A 21,963-nucleotide genomic window follows, 5' to 3' on the forward strand; every position below is an offset into this window, starting at 1 on the left:
TGTGCTAGGGTCACCCTGCAGTATAACTGAGACTGGTGAGAACCAGAATGTGGCTGGCAGGCTGCAGTTACACACAGACACTCAAGGTTTGACTTGCCTGCTGGAAGGCTGTTCGTGAGTGGCACTGGTGAAAGCTACTACAGGTATTGTAAGGCAGCCAAGGTTGCAGGGCAGGAGTGACACAGCCCTTCATCCACCAGCAGTCTGAATTGTGCCGCAGTATGTCACAATTTGGGGGAGGTGGTTGGGAGATGCTCATGTAATCTCTATGTCTGATTCTAATATTGAGTGAGCAGAAAATCAAGTAAAAGAGGATATAGCACTTGAGAGAGGAACAATAGTTGGTCGGAGAATGGACATCAAGAGGAAAGATAGTATCCTTGGTATTGGCACTAACAGTCAAGTAGGTGATATTGGTGGTAAAATGACTGTACCCAATTAGGTGAGGAATTTGGGCACAGCGAAGCAGAAACCACTAAGATGTCTGTACACCAAACCAAGGAGCCTGGGTATCAAAATGGAAGAACTAAAACTACTGGTGCAGAAAGTGAAACCCATTATTATCAGGATAACAGAAACATGGTGGAATATGGTCATGACTGGAGTACAGGTATTTGAAGAATGTGGGCTGTTCAGGAAAAACAGAAATAAAGGCAAAAGTGACGGAGTCGCGTTGTGTATTAGTGATGAGGTCGACTGTAAAGAAGTGATGGAATGGAATTGTGTGATTATGTGAGACTTTAATTTCCCAGATATAGATTGTAAGACAAGTGCTACTAATAATGGTAGGGCCCAGATATTTCTGGATGTGATAGCTGGCAGATTTCTTCACCAAATACTCATTGAACTAACAAGAGCTGATACCATTTTAGATTTAGAATTGATACCTAGTGAAGACCTCATAGAAGAACTGGTTGTAGAGGACAGCCTTGGTTCAGGTGATCTGGAGTTATTCAGTTTAAACTTAAATAGAAATAGGTCTGCCACTAGAGTCCTTGATTTCAAAAGGACAGACTTTAAAACATTACGGGAATTAGGGAAATGGACTGAACTGAACAAATCAAGGATCTGAATGTGGGGGAGGCTTGGGATTGCTGTAATCAAAGTTGCAGAAGCTATCTGAAGCCTGCATCCCAAGCAAGGGGAAAAAATTTGTAGGGAAGGATTGCAGACCAAATTGGATGAATAAGTATCTCTAACAGATTATTGAGAGAAAGTAGAAAACCTACAAGGAATGGAAGATGGGCTGGATCAGCAAGGAAAGCTACCTCTTAGAGGTCAGAAAGTGAGAACTGCCAAAAGCCAAGCAGAGTTGGGCCTTGCAAAGGAAACTTAAACCAATAGTAAAAGGTTCTTTAGCCATATAAATAAAAAGAAATCAAAGAAAGAAGTAGTGGGGAACTGCTAAGCATTGAGGATGGGGTGGAGATTAAAATAATCTAGGCTTGGTCCAACACCTAAACAAATACTTAATCTCATAAGAACGCCCATACTGGATCAGACCAAAGGTCCATCTAGTCCAGTATCCTGTCTTCTGACAGTAGCCAATACCAGGTGCCCCAGAGGGAATGAACAGAACAGGTAATCATCAAGTGATCTTCATCCAAGAATATTAAAGGAACTGGCATATGAAATAGCAAGCCTAGTAGCAAGGATTTTTAATGCATCTGTAAACTCGGGAGCCATACCCTATGACCGGAGACTTGCTAATATTGTATCCATTTTTAAGAAAGGAAAAAATAGTGATCCAGGAAACTACAGGTCTCTTAGTTTGACTTCAATTGTATACAAGGTCTTGGAACAAATTTTGAAAGAGACAGTAGTTACGAACGTAGAGATAAACAGTAATTAGGATAAAATACACCATGATTTTACAAAAGGTGCCAGACCAAGCAGATTTCTTTCTTTGAGAAGAAACTATTTTTTTTTTAGACAAAGGAAATCCTGTAGATCTAATCTAGATGTGGTGTGTGCCCTAACTGCTGGGCTATTGGTTATCATGGGGTGGGTGGAACTCTGTGTTTGTTTATGAAAAAGAGCTGATCAGGCTTAGATGCCTAACTCCAGGAGAGAGTTCACGGCTGTGACTTGCAAGCAGAGATAGGCACCTAGACCGAGATCCATAAAGGGTCGCAGGTGTTGTCATGGCTGGCAGGTGACCCGGGGGCTTGGGGAGGCTAGCCCCTGGCCAGCTCACCCCTTTTGCCTGGGGCCCTGCCCCCTTCCCCCACCAGAGCCCCCTATCAGCCCCTGGCTTCCCAGCCCCAGAGCGCCCAGCCCAGAGTACCTGGCAGGCAGGTAGGCAGGCATCTGAGCACAGTGGGCGGGCAGCACGACCCCCAGCACTGGCTCCAACTCGCCAGAGTCCCTGGCTGCAGGCCAGCCCTCAGTAACAAAGTGCTGGAGCTCTCCCAAAAGCGGGGAGGGATGGGGGATCCCACCCAAGGCGAAAGCAGCCCACTGCCTATGTCTCAGCCCCCCTGCCCAGGGCAGATGGAGGGACTGAGGTTTCACACAGCTGCCCATGCAGCTCTCCCTGACCTGGCTCCAGCCGGGGTGAGGGGACTCAGAGCCACAGCCCAGCCATGGTAAGAGCTGGACGGGCAGCTGTGGTGGACCCTCTACCTGCCCGTAGTGTGGGGGGCCTGAGCAGCCCCCAGCCCGCATCCCCATCCCATGGGCTCCTCAGCCTAGGAGGGGGCAGCCAGCAGCGCACAGCCCGGGACCCCAGCTGGTGCTGGGAGGGGGAGTTGGTGGGGCTGGCAGGCTCCTGAGCTGGCTCTGATTGGTGTGTCCCTGCAACTCTGCGCCTGCTCCTGCCACAAGTGCCGACTGCGCAACTCTCATTGGCCGGGAACCGCAGCCAATGGGAGCTGCAGAGGCAGCGCCTGCGGGTGTGGGCAGCGCGCAGAGCCCCCTGGTCCCTCCATCTAGGAGCTGCAGGGACTTGCTGGTGGGAGCCAGGGGGTCCCTCCCACACAGGTAAGCACTGCCCCACACCCCAAGCCCAACCCCCTGCCCCAGCCCTGAGCCTCTCCCACATACCCAAACTGCTGTTGGCCCAGGGGCTTGCCTGACTGCAGAAGTCACAGAGGTCAATGAAAGTCATGGAATCTGTCATCTCTGTGACAGACAAGCAGCCTTACTCATGAGACGTGGAACTGGAGTCAGAGGGCCCATGTTCCCTGGAGGGACTGTTATTGACAGGACACCAGGAAAAGAGTGTGCGAGCTGTACTGGGAGCAACTCAGCCACATAGAGCAGCGCATCGGGTTTAAATAAAGTTCCATTTATTCACTGTAACCTTCATTGGGCTTCTCTTCGCAAATAAAACATGGTGGCAGCATTGGAGCAGTGAGGTTTGTGCAGTGCACTAGGGTTACCAGGTGTCCAGTTTTCAACTGGAAAGTCTGGTTGAAAAGGGGACCTGACAGTGTCCGGGCAGACGTACTGACTGGACACGAAAAGTCTGGTTACCACATGCAAGGGGTGCGGAGGGGAGTGGCAACCTGTTGCCTGGCCGTGAAGAGGCAGCTCCTGCAGTAGGATGCACGTACCAGCTTGGGTGAACCCTTTGAGGAGCACAGTTTGCAGGGCTGCAGCAGAGGACAGATTGTGGGGCCCCACGGAGAGCGGGTTAAGGCATGGAATGTTCCCCGGGAGGCAAGGAATGCAGGCGGCACCACCAGGCAGCACTTCCTCTGGCTGCCTCTCAGACAGCTCCAGGGTGGGGAGGGCGCGAGCTGGCGTGGAAGAGGGCTGCTGGGCAGACAATACAGAGAGAGGTTTCCACGGTAAACATCTGATGAAGTGAGCTGTAGCTCACGAAAGCTCATGCTCAAATAAATTGGTTAGTCTCTAAGGTGCCACAAGTACTCCTTTTCTTTTTGCGAATACAGACTAACACGGCTGTTCCTCTGAAACCAGAGAGAGGTGGGAGGCTGCTGTCCCGGAGGGCCACACCTAGCTCGCCAGTGTGGCTGCCTGGCTGCTCCTCTGCAGCTTCAGCACTCTTCTGACCTGCATTACCAGGAGGCCTGCTGGAACTGGGCTTTGCAAGTCCCTTGGGGCTGCTCATGCTAGAGTTGAGGGGGCAGAGCAGCAAACGATGCGGGGAAGAGGGGAGAGAAGTGAGTGTGTGTGTGGGGGGGGGGGGGGGAATAGGGCCTTGAGGGAAGAGGCTGGGCCAGGAGGGTGTACAGTTCTCAGACATTAAAAAGTTGGTACCCCTAAGTGCAGCAGCTGGAAGTGTGAGCCATGGAGCTTGGTCTGGGGTCCCCCTGGAGTCTTGGGTTTTGCAATCCTAACCCAGCAATGGACCTGGTGGAAGGAGGAGTTCAAGCTGTATGCAGACCTGGCCATCCAGGAGGACGACAACAGCAGGAAAGTAAAACTATTATTAATAGGGAACAGCTCCCCACTGCCTCAAGCCTGGGAGCCTTGGGGAGCTATTGCTCCCCAAAGCAGAACGAAACTGTGGAGTGACATGGGTTTTTCACTAGAGACCAATGTGAAGGGGAGGGAATGCACAAGTTGAACAAGACTGACAGAAAACAAGCTTTTCAGCACTGATGCAGGAACAACAACATAAAATTCAACCCAGAAAATATGCAACTCAAACAGGATGAGGTGAAATACATTGCACATCTGCTCTCAGCAGAAAGCCTGAAATCAGATCCCAACAAGACTTAGGCAGAAACATGCCAGCTCCAGTGTATGTGAAAGAAGTATAGAGCTTCGCAGGAATGATACCTTTTCTTTCAAAGTTCTGTCCACACCTGGCTGCAATAGCAGAACCCATAGATCAGCTCATAAGGCAGGAGATTGACTGGGACTGGGCAGGTCCCTAACAGCAAGTATTTGACATGTTGTAATACATGAGAATGGCTACTCCTGTCATGAAGTACTGTATGAGCAGTCAGGAAAGCCACTGGCACTCCAGTGTCATGCATCAGAGAAAGGACTGGGTGTAGCTCTTTTGCAGGAGCAGCTGGTTGCTTATGCCAGCAAATCCTTGTCAGAGGCAGAACAGGGATACATTTAAATAGAAAAATAGCTTCTGGCGGGATATTTGGAGTGGAGCGATTCCATGGAATCCGACCACAGCCCCCTAGTGACAATCCTGGTAAAGCCCCTTCTCAGGCCTTGTCCACCCTAGCAACTTACATTGGTATAAGTGCATTGCTCAGGACGTGGGAAATCCGCCTCCCCCCTCCCGACTCCCGAGCAATGCAGTAACACCAACCTAACTCCCAGTGTAGATGGCGCTACGTCAGTGGGACGGCTTCTTCCGTTGACATTGCTACGGCCTCTCAGGAAGGTGGAGTAGCTACATTGATGGGAAAAGCCCTCACTGAAGCACTACAGCAGGGCAGCTGCAGCTTTTTAAGTGCAGACAAGCCCTTAGTGCTATAAAGAGGTTGCAGCACATGTTTATGCATCTCCAGCACTATCAGGTAGAGATCAGTTGCTGTCCAGGATGAACTGGTGTTGGCTGATACCCTGAACAGGGCATGTACAGCCAGCATCAGCAAGTTGAGAGAGGTAGATAAGGGCATTGATTGCATTAACATGCTGCACTGTCTCTGAGACTCAAAAGTGAAGCTGATGGAAATCAAAGAGGCTATGGAAAAGCACATCCAACTACAGGCACTCCCCGCAGGGTGGCCAGAAGGCAAAAGCCAAGTACAGGTAGGAGCAGAACCATATTTTCAAAAGAGAAGGACAGACACCTCTTATTTCCACCTCATTACAAAGTATTTCATAAACAAAATACATGCCTCACACCTGGGCATTGACAACTGTCTTAGATAGGCTCAGGAATATGTTTACTGGCTGAGAATAAATACACAACTCTCTTCCTTGACAGAAGGGTGGGAACCTGTCAGTCATGTGATAACTGCCAGCAGAAAGAGGCTGTTACCACATCCAGTCATGGGAAAAGGTGGGAGCGGACTTATTTACCTTCAAGGAAAAGCAGTACTTGATTACAGTGGATTTACACTTAAATTTTTGGGAGGTCAGGAGTCCTGCCTCATTCAAGAAGCAAGGCAGTGATAGGAAAACTGAGACCACTTTCTGAGATATGGTATTCCAGACCACTTTCTGAGATATGGTATTCCAGACACTGTATTCCCCATCCAGACCCCAGTTTGCCTCAGAAGAATTCATAGATTCTAAGGCCAGGAAAGGACATTGTGATCATCTAGTCTGACCTGTATAATACAGGCCAGAGAACTGCCCCCAAATCATTCCTAGAGCAGATCTTTTAGAAAATCATCCAACCTTGATTTAAAAATTGTCAGTGATGGAGGATCCAGCATAACCCTTGGTCAATTGTTCCAGTGGTTAATTACTCTCTCTGTTAAAAATTTACACCTTATATCCAGTCTGAATTTGTCTACCTTCAACTTCCAGCTGTTGGGTTGTGTTATAGGTTTCATTGGTAAATTGAGGAGCCAATTATTAAATATTTGTTTCCCATGTATGTACATATAGACTGTAATCAAGTCACCCCTTCACCATCTCTTTGTTAATACATTGGACTCCTTGAGTGATCACTGTAAGGAATTTGCATGCAAATGGGAGTTTGACCACCACAATGCCTCCCCAGTGCACCCACAGAGTGAGAGGAAGATGGAATCAGCTATGTAAACTGTTATGAGACACTGGGCATGTCTACGCTTAAAATGTTTCAGTGGCACAGCAGCAGCTCTGCAGATGCAACATTTTAGAGCTTCAGTGCAGACACTCACTACGGTGATGGGAAGGGTTCTCCAATCGAAGTAGTTAATTCATGTCCCTGAGAGGCAGTAGGTCAATGGAAGAAATTCTTCATAAAGCGGGACCTGCCCCTCTCCCCCACCGGATTTTGAATGGGTCCCCATCTGGAAGGCCTCTGAACACACCTTTTGGATTTGACGCCTGCCTTTATCTTCCCCCAGGTCGTGCATCACCCTGGTGCATAAGCAGGAGACAGATGTCTAGAGGCCTGGAGTGGTGCAGCCATGTGCATCCCTAGGTGCAAAAACTTAGGCATCTAGGGGACTTTTACCATGAAAATGTAGGCTTGGGTTTGGTGCAGCTGAGTGGGGGTTTTGTGGCTCACAAAATGAAAACTTAGCTACCTAAATACCTGTATGGATCAGGCCCTGACTCCCTTTGGGGGGCAGGGCATAAACCCCACACCTCTCCTCAACATTTCCCACTGGCTAGCTTAGGGGACTCCCCACTCAGTGTGCTGGCTTATGTGAATCCCATTGTTAGGCACCCAACTCTCTTCACACAGTGTACTCCTGCACCCCAAACCCCTCATCCCTGGCCCCACCCCAAAGCCTGCACCCCCAGCTGGAGCCCTCACCCCCCCTCCCGCACCCCAACTCCCTGTCCCAGTCCAGTGGTGAAAGTGAGTGAGGGTGAGGGAGAGCAACGGAGGGAGGGGGGATGGAGTGAACAGGCAGGGCAGAACCTCTGGGAAGCAGCGGGGCAGGGGCAGGGGCAGGGCAGTGGTGTTCAGTTTGTTTGATTAGAGAGTTGGCAACCAGAAGCCAAGCTGGTGTATTTTGCCATGCAACTCAAAACAATCACACAAAGATCACAGTGACAGACACCATGTGCGCCCATTTCAGAGATGGATGGAGTATGGGCTAGAAGCCATCCCCAAGATACCATCTACAATGAACAGCCAACTTCTGAGCCTCGTAGCTGATAGTTTTTAAAAGATGTTGAAAAATTAGGGAGGGTCAAAGAGCAAAAATGATTCAGGGTCTGGAAAATCTGCTTCACAGTGAGGGACTAAAGAAGCTCAGTCTATATAGCTTTTTTGATGACAAAGTTAAGAGGTGACTTGATCACAGCCCATAATCACCTACATGGGGAGATTCCTACATGGGGAGCTGGCTGTATTTCAAGGAATCCCTGTTGAGGTTACAGGGACAAACCATCCCGATGAGTCGAAAGAATAGTAAATATGGCAGGCGACCAGCTTGGCTTAACGGTGAAATCCTAGCGGATCTTAAACATAAAAAAGAAGGTTACAAGAAGTGGAAGGTTGGACATATGACCAGGGAAGAGTATAAATATATTGCTTGGGCATGTAGGAATGAAATCAGGAGGGCCAAATCGCACCTGGAGCTGCAGCTAGCAAGAGATGTCAAGAGTAAAAAGAAGGGTTTCTTCAGGTATGTTGGCAACAAGAAGAAAGCCAAGGAAAGTGTGGGCCCCTTACTGAATGAGAGAGGCAACCTAGTGACAGAGGATGTGGAAAAAGCTAATGTACTCAATGCTTTTTTTGCCTCTGTCTTCACGAACAAGGTCAGCTCCCAGACTGCTGCACTGGGCATCACAACATGGGGAGTAGATGGCCAGCCCTCTGTGGAGAAAGAGGTGGTTAGGGACTATTTAGAAAAGCTGGACATGCACAAGTCCAAGGGGCCGGACAAGTTGCATCCGAGAGTGCTAAAGGAATTGGCGGCTGTGATTGCAGAGCCATTGGCCATTATCTTTGAAAACTCATGGCGAACGGGGGAAGTCCCAGATGACTGGAAAAAGGCTAATGTAGTGCCAATCTTTAAAAAAGGGAAGAAGGAGGATCCTGGGAACTACAGGCCAGTCAGCCTCACCTCAGTCCCTGGAAAAATCATGGAGCAGGTCCTCAAAGAATCGATCCTGAAGCACTTACATGAGAGGAAAGTGATCAGGAACAGTCAGCCTGGATTCACCAAGGGAAGGTCATGCCTGACTAATCTAATCGCCTTCTATGATGAGATTACTGGTTCTGTGGATGAAGGGAAAGCAGTGGATGTATTGTTTCTTGACTTTAGCAAAGCTTTTGACACGGTCTCCCACAGTATTCTTGTCAGCAAGTTAAAGAAGTATGGGCTGGATGAATGCACTATAAGGTGCGTAGAAAGTTGGCTAGATTGTCGGGCTCAACAGGTAGTGATCAATGGCTCCATGTCTAGTTGGCAGCCGGTGTCAAGTGGAGTGTCCCAGGGGTCGGTCCTGGGGCCGGTTTTGTTCAATATCTTCATAAATGGTCTGGAGGATGATGTGGATTGCACTCTCAGCAAATTTGCGGATGATACTAAACTGGGATGAGTGGTAGATACGCTGGAGAGCAGGGATAGGATACAGAAGGACCTAGACAAATTGGAGGCTTGGGCCAAAAGAAATCTGATGAGGTTCAATAAGGATAAGTGCAGGGTCCTGCACTTAGGATGGAAGAATCCAATGCACAGCTACAGACTAGGGACCGACAGTGGACGAGAAGCTGGATATGAGTCAGCAGTGTGCCCTTGTTGCCAAGAAGGCCAATGGCATTTTGGGATGTATAAGTAGGGGCATAGCGAGCAGATCAAGGGACGTGATCGTTCCCCTCTATTCGACATTGGTGAGACCTCATCTGGAGTACTGTGTCCAGTTTTGGGCCCCACACTACAAGAAGGATGTGGCTAAATTGGAGAGAGTCCAGCGAAGGGCAACAAAAATTATTAGGGGGCTGGAACACATGACTTATGAGGAGAGGCTGAGGGAACTGGGATTGTTTAGTCTGCAGAAGAGAAGAATGAGGGGGGATTTGATAGCTGCTTTCAACTACCTGAGAGGTGGTTCCAGAGAGGATGGTTCTAGACTATTCTCAGTGGTAGAAGAGGACAGGACAAGGAGTAATGGTCTCAAGTTGCAGTGGGGGAGGTTTAGGTTGGATATTAGGAAAAACTTTTTCACTAAGAGGGTGGTGAAACACTGGAATGCGTTACCTAGGGAGGTGGTAGAATCTCCTTCCTTAGAAGTTTTTAAGGTCAGGCTTGACAAAGCCCTGGCTGGGATGATTTAATTGGGGATTGGTCCTGCTTTGAGCAGGGGGTTGGACTAGATGACCTCCTGAGGTCCCTTCCAACCCTGATATTCTATAATTCTATGATTCTGTGATTTCTGCTAGAAGAGGGTTCTTTTATCCAGCAAACCATTATAACAATATCTAGTGGCTGGGAATTGAAGCTAGACAAAATGAGACTGAAAATAAAGTGCAAATTTTTCACACCAAGGGGAGCACTCAAAGATGATAAGGCCAGTGCAGAGAAATTAAATGAATTTGTTGCATCCATCTACATGGCTGAGGGTGTGAGGGAGGTTCCTAAACCTGAGCCATTCTTTTTAGGTGACAAATCTAAGGAACTGTCCCAGATTGAGGTGTCATTAGAGGAGGTTTTGGAACAAATTGGTGAACTAAACAGTAATAAGTCACCAGGACCAGATGGTATTCACCCAAGAGTGCTGAAGGAACTCAAATGTGAAATTGCAGAACTACTAACTCCAGTCTGTAACCTATCATTTAAATCAGCTTCTGTACCAGATGAGTGGAGGACAGCTAATGTGATGCCAATTTTTTTAAAAAGGCTCCAGAAAACTATAGTAAAGAACAAAATGGTCTGACACATAGATGAACATAATGTATTGGGGAAGAGTCAACATGGTTTTTGTAAAGGGAAATCATGCCTCCCCAATCTACTAGAATTCTTGGAGGGGGTCAACAAACATGTGGACAAGGGAGACCCAGTGGATATAGTGTACTTAGATTTTCAGAAAACCTTTGACAAGGTACCTCACCAAAGGCTCTTAAGCCATCATGGGATAAGAGGGAAAGTCCTCTCATTGATTGGTAACTGGTTAAAAGATAGGAAACAAAGGGTAGGAATAAATGGTCAGTTTTCAGATGAGAGGTAAATAGTGGTGTCTCCCAGGGGTCTGTACTGGGCCCAGTCCTATTCAGTACATTCATAAATTATCTGGAAAAAGAGGTAAACAGTGAGGTGACAAAATTTGATGATGATACACAATTGCTCAAGATAGTTAAGTCCCAGGCAGACTGCAAAGAGCTACAAAAAGATCTCTCAAAACTGGGTGACTGGGCAACAAAATGGAAGATGAAATTCAATATTGATAAATGCAAAGTAATGCACATTGGAAAACATAATCCCAGCTATACATATAAAATGATGGGATCTAAATTGTCTGTTACCACTCAAGAAAGAGATCTTGAAGCCATTGTGGATCGTTCTCTGAAAACATCCACTCAATGTGCAGCAGCAGTCAAAAAAGCAAACAGAATCTTGGGAATCATTAGGATAGGGATAGGGATAGATAATAAGACAGAAAATATCATATTGCTGCTATATAAATCCATGGTACACCCACATCTCAAAAAAGATATATTGGAATTGGAAAAGGTTCAGAAAAGGGCAACAAAAATGATTAGGGGTATGGTACAGCTGCAATATGAGGAGAGATTAATAAGACTGGGACTTTTCAGCTTGGAAAAGAGATGACTAAGTGGGGATATGATAGAGGTCTATAAAATCATGACTGGTGTGGAGAAAGTAAATAAGGAAGTGTTATTTACTCCTTCTCATAACACAAGAACTAGGGGTCACCAAATGAAATTAATAGGCATCAGGTTTAAAATAAACAAAAGGAAGTATTTCTTCACACAACGCACAGTCAACCTGTGGAACTCTTTGCCAGAGGATATTGTGAAGGCCAAGCCTATAACAGGGTTCAAAAAAGAACTAGATAAGTTCATGGTGGATGGGTCCATAGGATAAGCTATTAGCCAGGATGGGCAGGGATGGTGTCCCTAGCCTCTGTTTGCCAGAAGCTGGGAATGGGCGACAGGAGATGGATCACTTGATGATTACCTGTTTTGTTCATTCCCTCTGGGGCACCTGGCATTGGCCACTGTCGGAAGACAGGATACTGGGCTAGATGGACCTTTGGTCTGACACAGTAGGGCCATTCTTATGTTCTTATGTTCAACAACTCACCAAGGGTTGTGGTGGATTCTCTCTGACTTGAGGTCTACAAATCAAGATTGGATGTCTAAGTGCAGGAGTCACTGGATGATATTCTCTGGCCTGTCTCTGCAAGACCTCAGACTGGATGAGCAGAATGGTCCCTTCAGGCCTTGAAAAACTCTGGATCAGTGAAAATTGTTTCCTGTGGGCAGCCTTTGTAAAGACATCTGCCCACCATGGCAGCCTTCTCTGTGGCTCTATAAAGTCAATTTGCTCTTGTAACAATAAACCCTGCTAAGGTGAGAACAGCTAGCTATTTAGTGCCTCTCTGGTGCCTTTCTGCCTTTTGCCCTAACACAGTTCCTATAGCCTATAGTTCCTATAGATTCCCCTTGCCAGGGCTTGTTGTTCTGAGTTCATTCAATTTATTCAAAACTTCTTTAAAGAAACAATGTTGTGGGGATTTATACAGCATCTGCCATTGTGGGGAGCAGCTCCCATGAACAGAGAAGAGAGACTAGCAGAAATAATTCTCCACCCTACTCACCTCTGCTCAGTACAGGAATGGAGTGAGGAGCAATAAGTGCCTTGATGTCACGCTATGTCCTGGAATTTTCTTGGGGCCTGCCCAGCTCCTGAAGTGAATTGGAGCAACCTCAGGGCTGCGGGCATTTATGCTGAATGGAAAAGCCCTACAGGCTGCTTCATCAGAATAACTGAAGTGCAATGGTCCTTTACCATGCTCCTTCTGATCCTGGAGTAACCCCTCTGCGGCGGGAAGGGCATCAAGACAGCTGTTCCAGCTCTACACCATTGGGGAAGTGCCTATGCTAGGAGTGTTAGCCAGGGACTTAGCTGTTGCCTTATGGCCCCGTATGTTGCTGGGGGGAGGGGGCAGGGGAAGATGGGCAAGAACTTGGAATAGATTTAGTTCTGTTAATTTTTTCTCTCCCTCACCCCCACCCCACCCCGTTTTGGGAAAAGTGCTGTAGAATGTAATACAAATTGTAGCCTTTCTACAGTATGTTTAAACACCCTATGGAATTGAATGGAGAATTCTTGCTATAAAATTCTATAGGCTGAGTCCAAATCCCTATAGAAAATATGCTATTCTCTATGCAGTAACTTCTCTTCATTCCTTTCCCAGTTTTATAGAATCCCAACAGTTTTGTAAGACTTTCCCATATGGTTTCTTGGATTATTTAGACTTTCTCCTCCCCCATGGAATGATGGCTACTTGCAGTATATTATTTGACTACTAGATATTTCTGTCTGCATGAAGTTCCAGATAGGGTAACTAAGGGAGACAAAGCCAGGACTCGTGCTGTGGCAAAGCCTCAGTAGGCCTGTCATCATAGTCATTTTCTTTCATACACCCTTCCCATGTAGCATGGACCATGGCTCCATCTATCATGACATCTATCTATCAGAGGAACTCTGGGAGAGGTTGATAGCTCCTCACTACAAGCCTGTTTGCTGCTCCTGAGTGGTTCAACTTTTATCAGCCCAAAACCTGAGTGGAGTGAAAGTATCAGCACTGAGCTCAGAGGGAGGAAGTTTAGGCCATGGTGTGCACTTGGTGTGCATGCCAGGGAGAGGGAAGCTAGATATGTTTACCGAGCTTTAGTGAGAGAGGAGCAAATTGGCGTGAATGCCTGTGATACAGAGTGTCCTTGAGAAATGTGGGCTGGGAATCCCACAGGAGCCCTGGGCAGTCAGGTGCCAAACTCCCTTGAAGCCTTCTGAGGCCCCAGCTGGTTATTGCCTCGACATACTATCCTCCTGGAGAGCTTATTGTCACTAGCTCAGTCACCTGCAGTATCAGCCAAGCTGTTTGCTAGAAGCCTATATAAGTTAGCAGGGGTCTGTGACTTGGGGTCAGGAACCAGGAGCACATTTCAGAGAGCACTGTACTCAGGATTTATCTGGGAAGATGAGATCCACAGCAGAGTGCTAGTGAGATGGTGCAGTGCTCAGATACACTTATAAGCCTGGGGACCAGGCCTGGGGCAACATTCCTCCTGTGGGAAAGGGAACAGCCAAACATACGCCTGACCCAACCAGACTGTCAAGCTTCCATGCAAAGATATGGTTTCCAGCCACCCAATCCTCAAGCAAGTGGCTGTGCCAACAGCTGAGGAAAATCCATTCTTAGCTCCATCCACTTACAGAGCAACTCTGAGTGCATCAGCTTAACTCAGCCCCACTGACGCTGGTAGGCAAACAGCAGCAGCTGCCGGAGCGGAGTGGGATTTGTGCCTACATGGACAGAGCCTGAGCAGATTCTGTAAGCTGATGAACCTGTCTGAGGAATAGAAAGATTGTTCTGACAAGCAGATTTCAGCAAGGCCCCACCCTGAGCTGCAGCCCGGAGAGGCAGTCATAAGAATGTCCATACTGGGTCAGACCAAAGGTCCATCCAGACCAGTATCCTGTCTGCCGACAGTGGCCAATGCCAGGTTCCCCAGAGGGAGTGAACCTAACAGGTAATGATCAAGTGATCTCTCTCTCTGACAAACAGAGGCTAGGGACACCATTCCTTACCCATCCTGGCTAACAGCCATTAATGGACTTAACCTCCATGAATTTATCTAGTTCTCTTTTAAACCCTGTTATAGTCCTAGCCTTCACAACCTCCTCAGGCAAGGAGTTCCACAGGTTGACTGTGCGCTGTGTGAAGAAGTACTTCCTTTTATTTGTTTTAAACCTGCTGCCCATTAATTTCATTTGGTGGCCCCTAGTTCTTATATTATGGGGACAAGTAAATCACTTTTTCTTATTCACTTTCTTCACACCACTCATGATTTTATATACCTCTATCATATCCTCCCTTAGTCTCCTCTTTTCCAAGCTGAAAAGTCCTAGCCTCTTTAATCTCTCCTCATATGGGACCTGTTCCAAACCCCTAATCATTTTAGTTGCCCTTCTTGTCAGAGTCAAACGGGGCAGGGAAGAGAGAGAAAGGCAGGGCAAGGTCCACAGTGCATAAGAAGAAGCACGTTTCACATAGACCGTGCTAGGCAGAGACTGCAGGGGCAAGGGGCATTGCAAAAAGAAATGCTTGAATCTGCAGACAGCCTGGAACAATAGTTCTGTGCGGGGGCTCAATGAGGGGTTAAGGAAAATGTCCTGAAATGATAATTTACAAGATAACATCATTAACCCTTTCTCATATAAGGAGGAAGAGGGAGAATCACAGCGCTGCACAATTTACTGCTCATCACTTTTTCCTCCACTCAAGGAGCCCAGCACAGTCGAGCATATGGCCATGTTCAAGCCCCACTAAGAAAACCAACAGAGCCTGGGAGCGGCACAGTCCTATTCTGAACATCTGCACAATTTAATATGAGATATATCCCAGTTTGGTGATTCATGTGTGTGAAGGTTATTTTGTGGGAGGATCTTGGAAGAGCACCACTAGAACCAGCAGGAAAAAGACTTTCCCTCCTGTGAAAAAAATGGAATTTTAGGGGAGCAGGGAAATTGTCCCACATTAGAACAAAAGGTCAAAAATTCACCATTTTTCATAGAAGAAAAAAGTGTGAAAAATTCCATTTTGGGAAAACCAAAATGGAAATTTTCAGTTTGCTCCCTCGGCATCCAGAGCTTCCCAACTCCCTGGGCAGCTAACTCCCTGGGCAGCCAAAGCTCTCAGCAGTGTCATCATCAAAAAAGCCCAACCAGCTAATTAGACTGTGGTTTCAGACAGAGTCCCGCTCCCAGGCAGCCCCACACTGGTGCAAAGAAGGTCTTCTGGGAGGATGGAGCAGGCTCTCTCTCGAGTGCCATACAGAGTATAGTGACCTCACCTGCATGGGGCTCTAGAAGGCTCTCAAGTTCTTCTCCCACCAGCTGGTGTATGGAAAGATTGAGTCCATTTTCTGAATCCCGGTCATCTGCCTCACTCTCTCCTTGGCCACTGTCCTTTATACTGAGGCAATCAGCATCCAGCCCTGCATTCCTGCAAAGGAGACCAAATCCAGAGCATTGATGCTACCCTCTGCCCAACTCCATGTCCCTCCCCGCCACCTCATCTCTTCATGGTTCAGCTCTTCCCAGAAAAACAGGTCCTGGGGGTAGCAGAGGCTGCTGTGCTACTGTCACATCTTGATTGTTTTGAAGCCCAGTATTGGTGCTTCCTGTTTCCATTGAGAAAAGGAGGGGGAGGGATAGCTCAGTGGTTTGAGCATTGGCCTGGTAAACCCAGGGTTGTGAGTTCAATCCTTGTAGGGGGCCATTTAGGAATCTGGGCCAAAAATTGGGGATTGGTCCTGCTTTGAGCAGGGGGTTGGACTAGATGACCTCCTGAGGTCCCTTCCAACCCTGATATTCTATGATTCTATGACTTGAGGCACCTTAGAGACTAACCAATTTATTTGAGCATAAGCTTTCGTGAGCTACAGCTCACTTTAGTGTTAGGAACCTTCCCTCAAGAACGCCTCTGCAATTTCAGGCGAAAAAGAAGGGATTTAACAGATGCCCAATGGTATGTAAATAACATAAGCCCCTTAACCTGGGAAGAGGCCATTGGCGGTTCCTTCATACCATTAGGGGGAGTAATACACCATGCAAAAAGGCTCCTAAGGTTACAAGCAGTAGTTGAAATAATGGCAAATGAAACCGGAGAAAGTTTAAGAGCCCTGGCCAAAGAAACAGGGGCAATCCGACAGATGGCCCTCCAAAACCGTCAGGCATTGGACATAGTGCTGGCGGCAAAAGGAGGGACTTGTGCTCTCATTGGAAAAGACTGCTGTGTGTATATACCAGACAACACCAATGAGGTAATAGATCGTGCTAGCCACTTAGAACAAATCACATATCTTCCCCACGAAGAACCAAGTTTTTTTATGGAAGTGGCTAAGTAACCTTTTCAATTTCTCTGGCATAGGAAACAGGTTGTTTCAGGGAGCCCTAACTCTCCTGTTTGGAATCCTAATAATTTTTATATGTTTTCAGTTACTTTCCTGTTGTATCCAAAATTGTGTCAGGCATGCTACACAGATAGCTGCCCCAAACCAGAGTGCTAATTTGATGATTTTAAATATCACTGATGAACAAAGAGATAAAGAATGATTGATATGTGGAACCCAGTAATTGTTGGTCATTGCGTAGCTTGACCAAAAGGAGGGATTGTGAAAGTAGAACGAATTATAGTGAGCTGTAGCTCACTAAAGCTTATTCTCAGATAAATTGGTTAGTATCTAAGATGTCACAAGTACTCCTTCTCTTTTTGTGAATACAGACTAACACGGCTGCTACTTTGAAACCTGTTTCCATTGGTTCCTCTCACCCCTCTTCCTTTCAGCACATGTCTCTATCGCTGGAATTACTTGGTCACAGACTGTTTCTTAAATAATACAATAGAATTTTGTACACTTCTGCAGCCCTGCATACTTGTGACATGTACAGAACTGGAGTATAGAGTTTGTGCTTTTTGCTATTGATTTCCAACTTAACAATATATTTGTAGCTGGACAAGCACAAATAAATTGGAGATTGATGTTTTTGTCCCATAGAGAGACCTAAAATTCATGTTGTGTTTCCAGATGTTAAAAATGTAATTGTAAACAAGGAATCATCATCAGTGGGGTGTATTTCTAGTGAGGTCCCACAGGGATCAGCTCCTGGCCCACTGCTATTTAACATTTTTGTCAGTGACCTGGAAGAAAACATAAAATTATCACTGATAAAGTTTGCAGATGAACCAAAACTGGGGAAGTGATGAATAATGAAGAGGGCAGGTCACTGATACAGAGCGATCTGAATCGCTTGGTAAGTTGGGTGCAAACGAACAACATGCCTTTTAATATGGCTAAAAGTCAATGTATACATGTAGGAACAAAGAATGGGAGACTCTATCCTGGGAAGCAGTGACTCCGAAAAAGACACATGGGTCATGGTAGATAATCAGCTGAACATGAGCTCCCAGTGCATCTCTGTAGCCAAAAGGGCTAATGTGTAACTTAAGCCCTACCCCTTTGGCACCCAAGCCAAGTCAGTTATTTTTCAAATAAACAAACAAGTAGGAGCTGCTGCCTCCTTATTACTTTTAACCCAGTGGCCAGGGCATCCAGCCAGCATGGGGTTTAAATCCTCACTCTGGTAGTTGTGGATCAGGGATTTGAATTTGGATTCTCCCAGGAAAGCACCCTAATCACTGGTATATGCTGGGGCGAGGGGTTGCCAATCGCACCTGTTAAAGCTGTTTCACTTTGTATAAAAACTTAATATTCTTTGTGCAAGTGTGTGAGAGTGACATGCTAGCCCTGTGGGGAGGGCACTCAGGGGAGAGGTAGGAGACTCTGGTTCTTGTCCCCCTGCTCTAATTGATGGAATCACAGAAGATTAGGGTTGGAAGAGACCTCAGGAGGTCATCTAGTCCAATCCCCTGCTCAAAGCAGGACCTACCCCAACTAAATCATCCCAGCCAGGCCCTTGTCAAGACGGGCCTTAAAAAACCTCTAAGGATGGAGATTCCACCACCTCCCTAGGTAACCCATTCCAGTGCTTCACCACCCTCCTAGAGAAATAGTTTTTTTTCCTAATATCCAAGCTAGACCTCCCCCACTTGAGACCATTGCTTCTTGTTCTGTCATCTGCCACCACTGAGAACAGCCTAGCTCCATCCTCTTTGGAACCCCCCTTCAGTTAGTTGAAGGCTGCTATCAAATCCCCCCTCACTCTTCTCTTCTACACACTAAATAACCCAGTTCCCTCAGCCTCGCCTCATAAATCATGTGCCCCAGACCCCTAATCATTTTTGTTGCCCTCTGCTGTACTCTCTCCAATTTGTCCACACCCCTTCTGTAGTGGGGGGACCAAAACTGGATGCAATACGCCAGATGTGGCCTCACCAGTGCCGAATAGAGAGGAATAATCACTTCCCTGGATCTGCTGGCAATGCTCCTACTAATACAGCCCAGTATGCCATTAGCCTTCTTGGCAACAAGGGCACACTGTAGACTCATAATCAGCTTCTCGTCCACTGTAATCCCCAGATCCTTTTATGCAGAACTGCCACTTAGCCAGTTGGTCCCCAGCCTGTAGCAGTGCATGGGATTCTTCTGTCCTAAGTGCAGGACTCTGCATTTGTCCTTGTTGAACCTCATCAGATTTCTTTTGGCCCAATCCTCCAATTTGTCGAGGTCAGTAGAGACCCTATCCCTATCCTCCACTATATCTACCTCTCCCCCCAGTTTAATGTCACTCGCAAACTCCCCCGTCCCGTCAAAGTTAAGTAATTATAGATGCTGGAACAGCTTCAACGGGAAAGACTGATAAAGTCCTGCCCTAGAGTACCCTGGAGCCAAGTGGTTAGGGTACTCACCTAGAAGTACTAGTAATACATTTTGAGACCTCTCAGTTTTTAATCCATTTAAATGTGCTGTGTTAATTTTATATCATTCTAGTTTTTTATCAAAATGTCATGGGTAGGGCCCTACCAAATTCAGGGTCCCTTTTGGTCAATTTCGTGGTCATAGGATTTAAAAAATCACAAATTTCATTATTTCAGATATTTAAATGTGAACTTTCATGGTGTTGTAATTGCAGGGGTTCAGACGCAAAAGGAGTTGTGGGGGGGTCACAAGGTTATTGTAGGGGGGTTGCGGTACTGCTACCTTTACTTCAGCACTGCTACCTTCAGAGCTAGGCCCACAGTCAGAGGCCGCCACTCTCTGGCTGCCCAGCTCTGAAGGCAGCAGCAGAGAAGCCAGTGTGGCATGATGTGGTTTTGCCACCCTTACTTCTGCGCTGCTGCTGGTGGGGCACTGCCTTTAGAGCTGGGCGCCTGGCCAACAGCCGCCAGCTGTCCAGTTCTGAAGATAGCACAGAAGTAAGGGTGGCAATACCATGACCCCCCTAAAATAACCTTGCAACCCCCCCAACCCCTTTTGGGTCAGGACCCCCAGTTTGAAAAACGCTAGTCTGCTTCCACAAAATCTGTATGGTATAGGGTAAAAGCACACAAAAGACCATATTTCACAGGGGCTGACCGATTTCACAGCCATGAATTTGGTAGGGCCCTAGTCATGGGGACCAAGTCAAATGCCTTACAGAAGTCTAAGTATATTACATCCATACTATTACCTTTATCAACCAAATCTGTAATCTCATCAAGTTTGTTTGACAGGACCTATTTTCTGTAAACTTGTATTGATTGGCATTAATTATATCACTCTCCTTCAATTCTTTGTTAATCAAGACCTGTATCAGCCATTACATGATCTTGCCTGAGATCTATGTCAAGGTCCTTCTTTTTGTGCTTTTTAAACATTGGCACAGCATTAGCTTTCTTCCAGTCTCCTGAAACTTCCCCAGCATTCCAAGACATACTGAAAATCAACATTAACTGACCAGCTCTTTTAAAACTCTTGGATGTGTTTTGCTTAAACTGTAGAAAGAGACTGAGCCTGGGAAGTGTCCCCCTGAAAGGTGAACATTTCAGAGAGACCTAAGTGACTGAAAGCAGCCTCTCCAATCCCTTCCTAGTCCTTTCAAAGTGTTGGCCGGAGGGTGGGCAGCCAGGGGGCCCTGGGCTCTGTTACTCACTTTCTGGGTAATGCAGGACACGTCCCTGACCCTCTGCCCAGAGATCTACAAAAGGGAATACTACTCCAGTGTCAGCTGCCTGTGCAGCAGGGCTTCCCCGGCTCAGGTGCTGCATGCAGGAAGGCAAAGCTTGGTATTTATTACAGAGGGCCCCGCTGACCCTCACTCCCTCAGCTTGTTCACCCTCAGTGTCCATTCCCTCTCAGATCTTAGGGGTCTTTGCCACCATTGGAGAGCCTTTTTCTGGTTAGGCTCTTGTCGCTTTGGAAGCAGTATGAGCTAAACCATAGAAAGTCCTCATTCCCAAATACATGTCCACATGGTGACTTAGAGCAGTAGAATTATCACAGTATAGTTATGCCAGAAAATTTCCCCACATAGACAAGTGCTCAGTACTCTTCATCCCTCCTTTCTGCCCTAGTGTCGCTCCCCTGTGCTAGTGTACTGTTTCTCCTGCTTCCTCCCCTCCAAATCCCTATGGAGACGGGACGAAGGCCCAGAGCTTCACAGGTATTTAGGCTCCTAACTCCCACTGAAATCAATGGAAGTTAGGTGCTAAACACTACTGAGGATCTGGGAGACTCTAAGATCCTATTTCAAAAAGGCTTTTCCAGCAGGGCTCCCCCAAGCCTGATCTCCCCTTGGTCCCTTTATTTCTTCTCTCCCTGCCATCCCATGAGAAGGGAAGGAAAGTTGGAGCAGCAGAGTTTGGGTGGCACAGGGTCCAGTTTGATCGTGGACAGGGAGGAGGTACAGGTTCTAGCATTGGAAAAGCAGAGAGAAAACAGTGCCTACTCTTCCCTCTGTGTACTCCTCAGCCAGACACCTTCCTTCCTCCACCTTACCCATGACTCTTGTCCCTGGCAGATGAGGATCTAGGGCATGCTTCAGGAAAGGGTAGAGCTGGGGGTGACACAATGATTAGCCCCTGGCTGCCCTTCACTGTTCTTTGCTCATGTACTTCCCAGCCTGTGTCTGCAGGCCCAGCTCCTTTGTGTGCCTTTGAAGCTCACTTGTCTCTGTACCCTCTGCTCATTCTGGGGTCCTGGCAGGGTCAGCGTGGTGGTTTGGCCACTCGCAGCACTCCCTGGAGCCACAGTATGTTGGATTGTATGCAGTGAGGCGCTGACTGTAGGTCCCCTGTGCACTGGGGGGCAGGTCAGGGTTACACCTGGTAAAAAAGGGATCCTGGCAGCTCCGGTCAGCACTGCTGACTGGGCTCTTGTCTGTCCGGTTGGCGGCACAGTGCAGCAGGGCTGGCAGGCTCCACGCTAGCCTCCGCACCGTGCAGCTCCCGGGAAGCAGCAGGCATGTACCCCCTCCAGCTCCTACGCATAGGGGGAACCAGGGGGGCTATGCATGCTGACCCTGCCCCAAGCGCTGCCCCCGCAGCTCCTATTGTCTGGGAACGTAGGCCAATGGGAGCTTCAGGGGCGGTGCCTGCAGATGGGGCAGCATGCAGAGCCGCCTGGCTACACCTCCACATAGGAGCCAGAGTGGGGACATGCTGCTGCTTCCAGGAGCTGCTTGAGGTAAGAGCCGCCTAGAGTTTGCACCCCTGAGTCACCCCCCATGCCCCAACCCCCTGCCCCAGCTCTGATCCCCCTCCCGCCCTCTGAAC

The 21,963-nt window shown here is 47.5% G+C and overlaps 1 protein-coding gene across 1 annotated transcript in view; it reads right to left on the minus strand.

The window, feature by feature from the left end:
- Positions 1–21,963, minus strand: part of PCDH12 (protocadherin 12) — a 32,835-nt gene that overhangs the window by 3,125 nt on the left and 7,747 nt on the right. The window contains exon 3 of the mRNA XM_073358094.1: positions 15,602–15,753. Within this exon, the coding sequence (XP_073214195.1) occupies positions 15,602–15,753 (152 nt within the window). The remainder of the gene's footprint in view (positions 1–15,601; positions 15,754–21,963) is intronic.

Source organism: Lepidochelys kempii, chromosome 8 (assembly GCF_965140285.1).
Source record: "Lepidochelys kempii isolate rLepKem1 chromosome 8, rLepKem1.hap1, whole genome shotgun sequence".
Taxonomy (NCBI): domain Eukaryota; kingdom Metazoa; phylum Chordata; order Testudines; family Cheloniidae; genus Lepidochelys; species Lepidochelys kempii.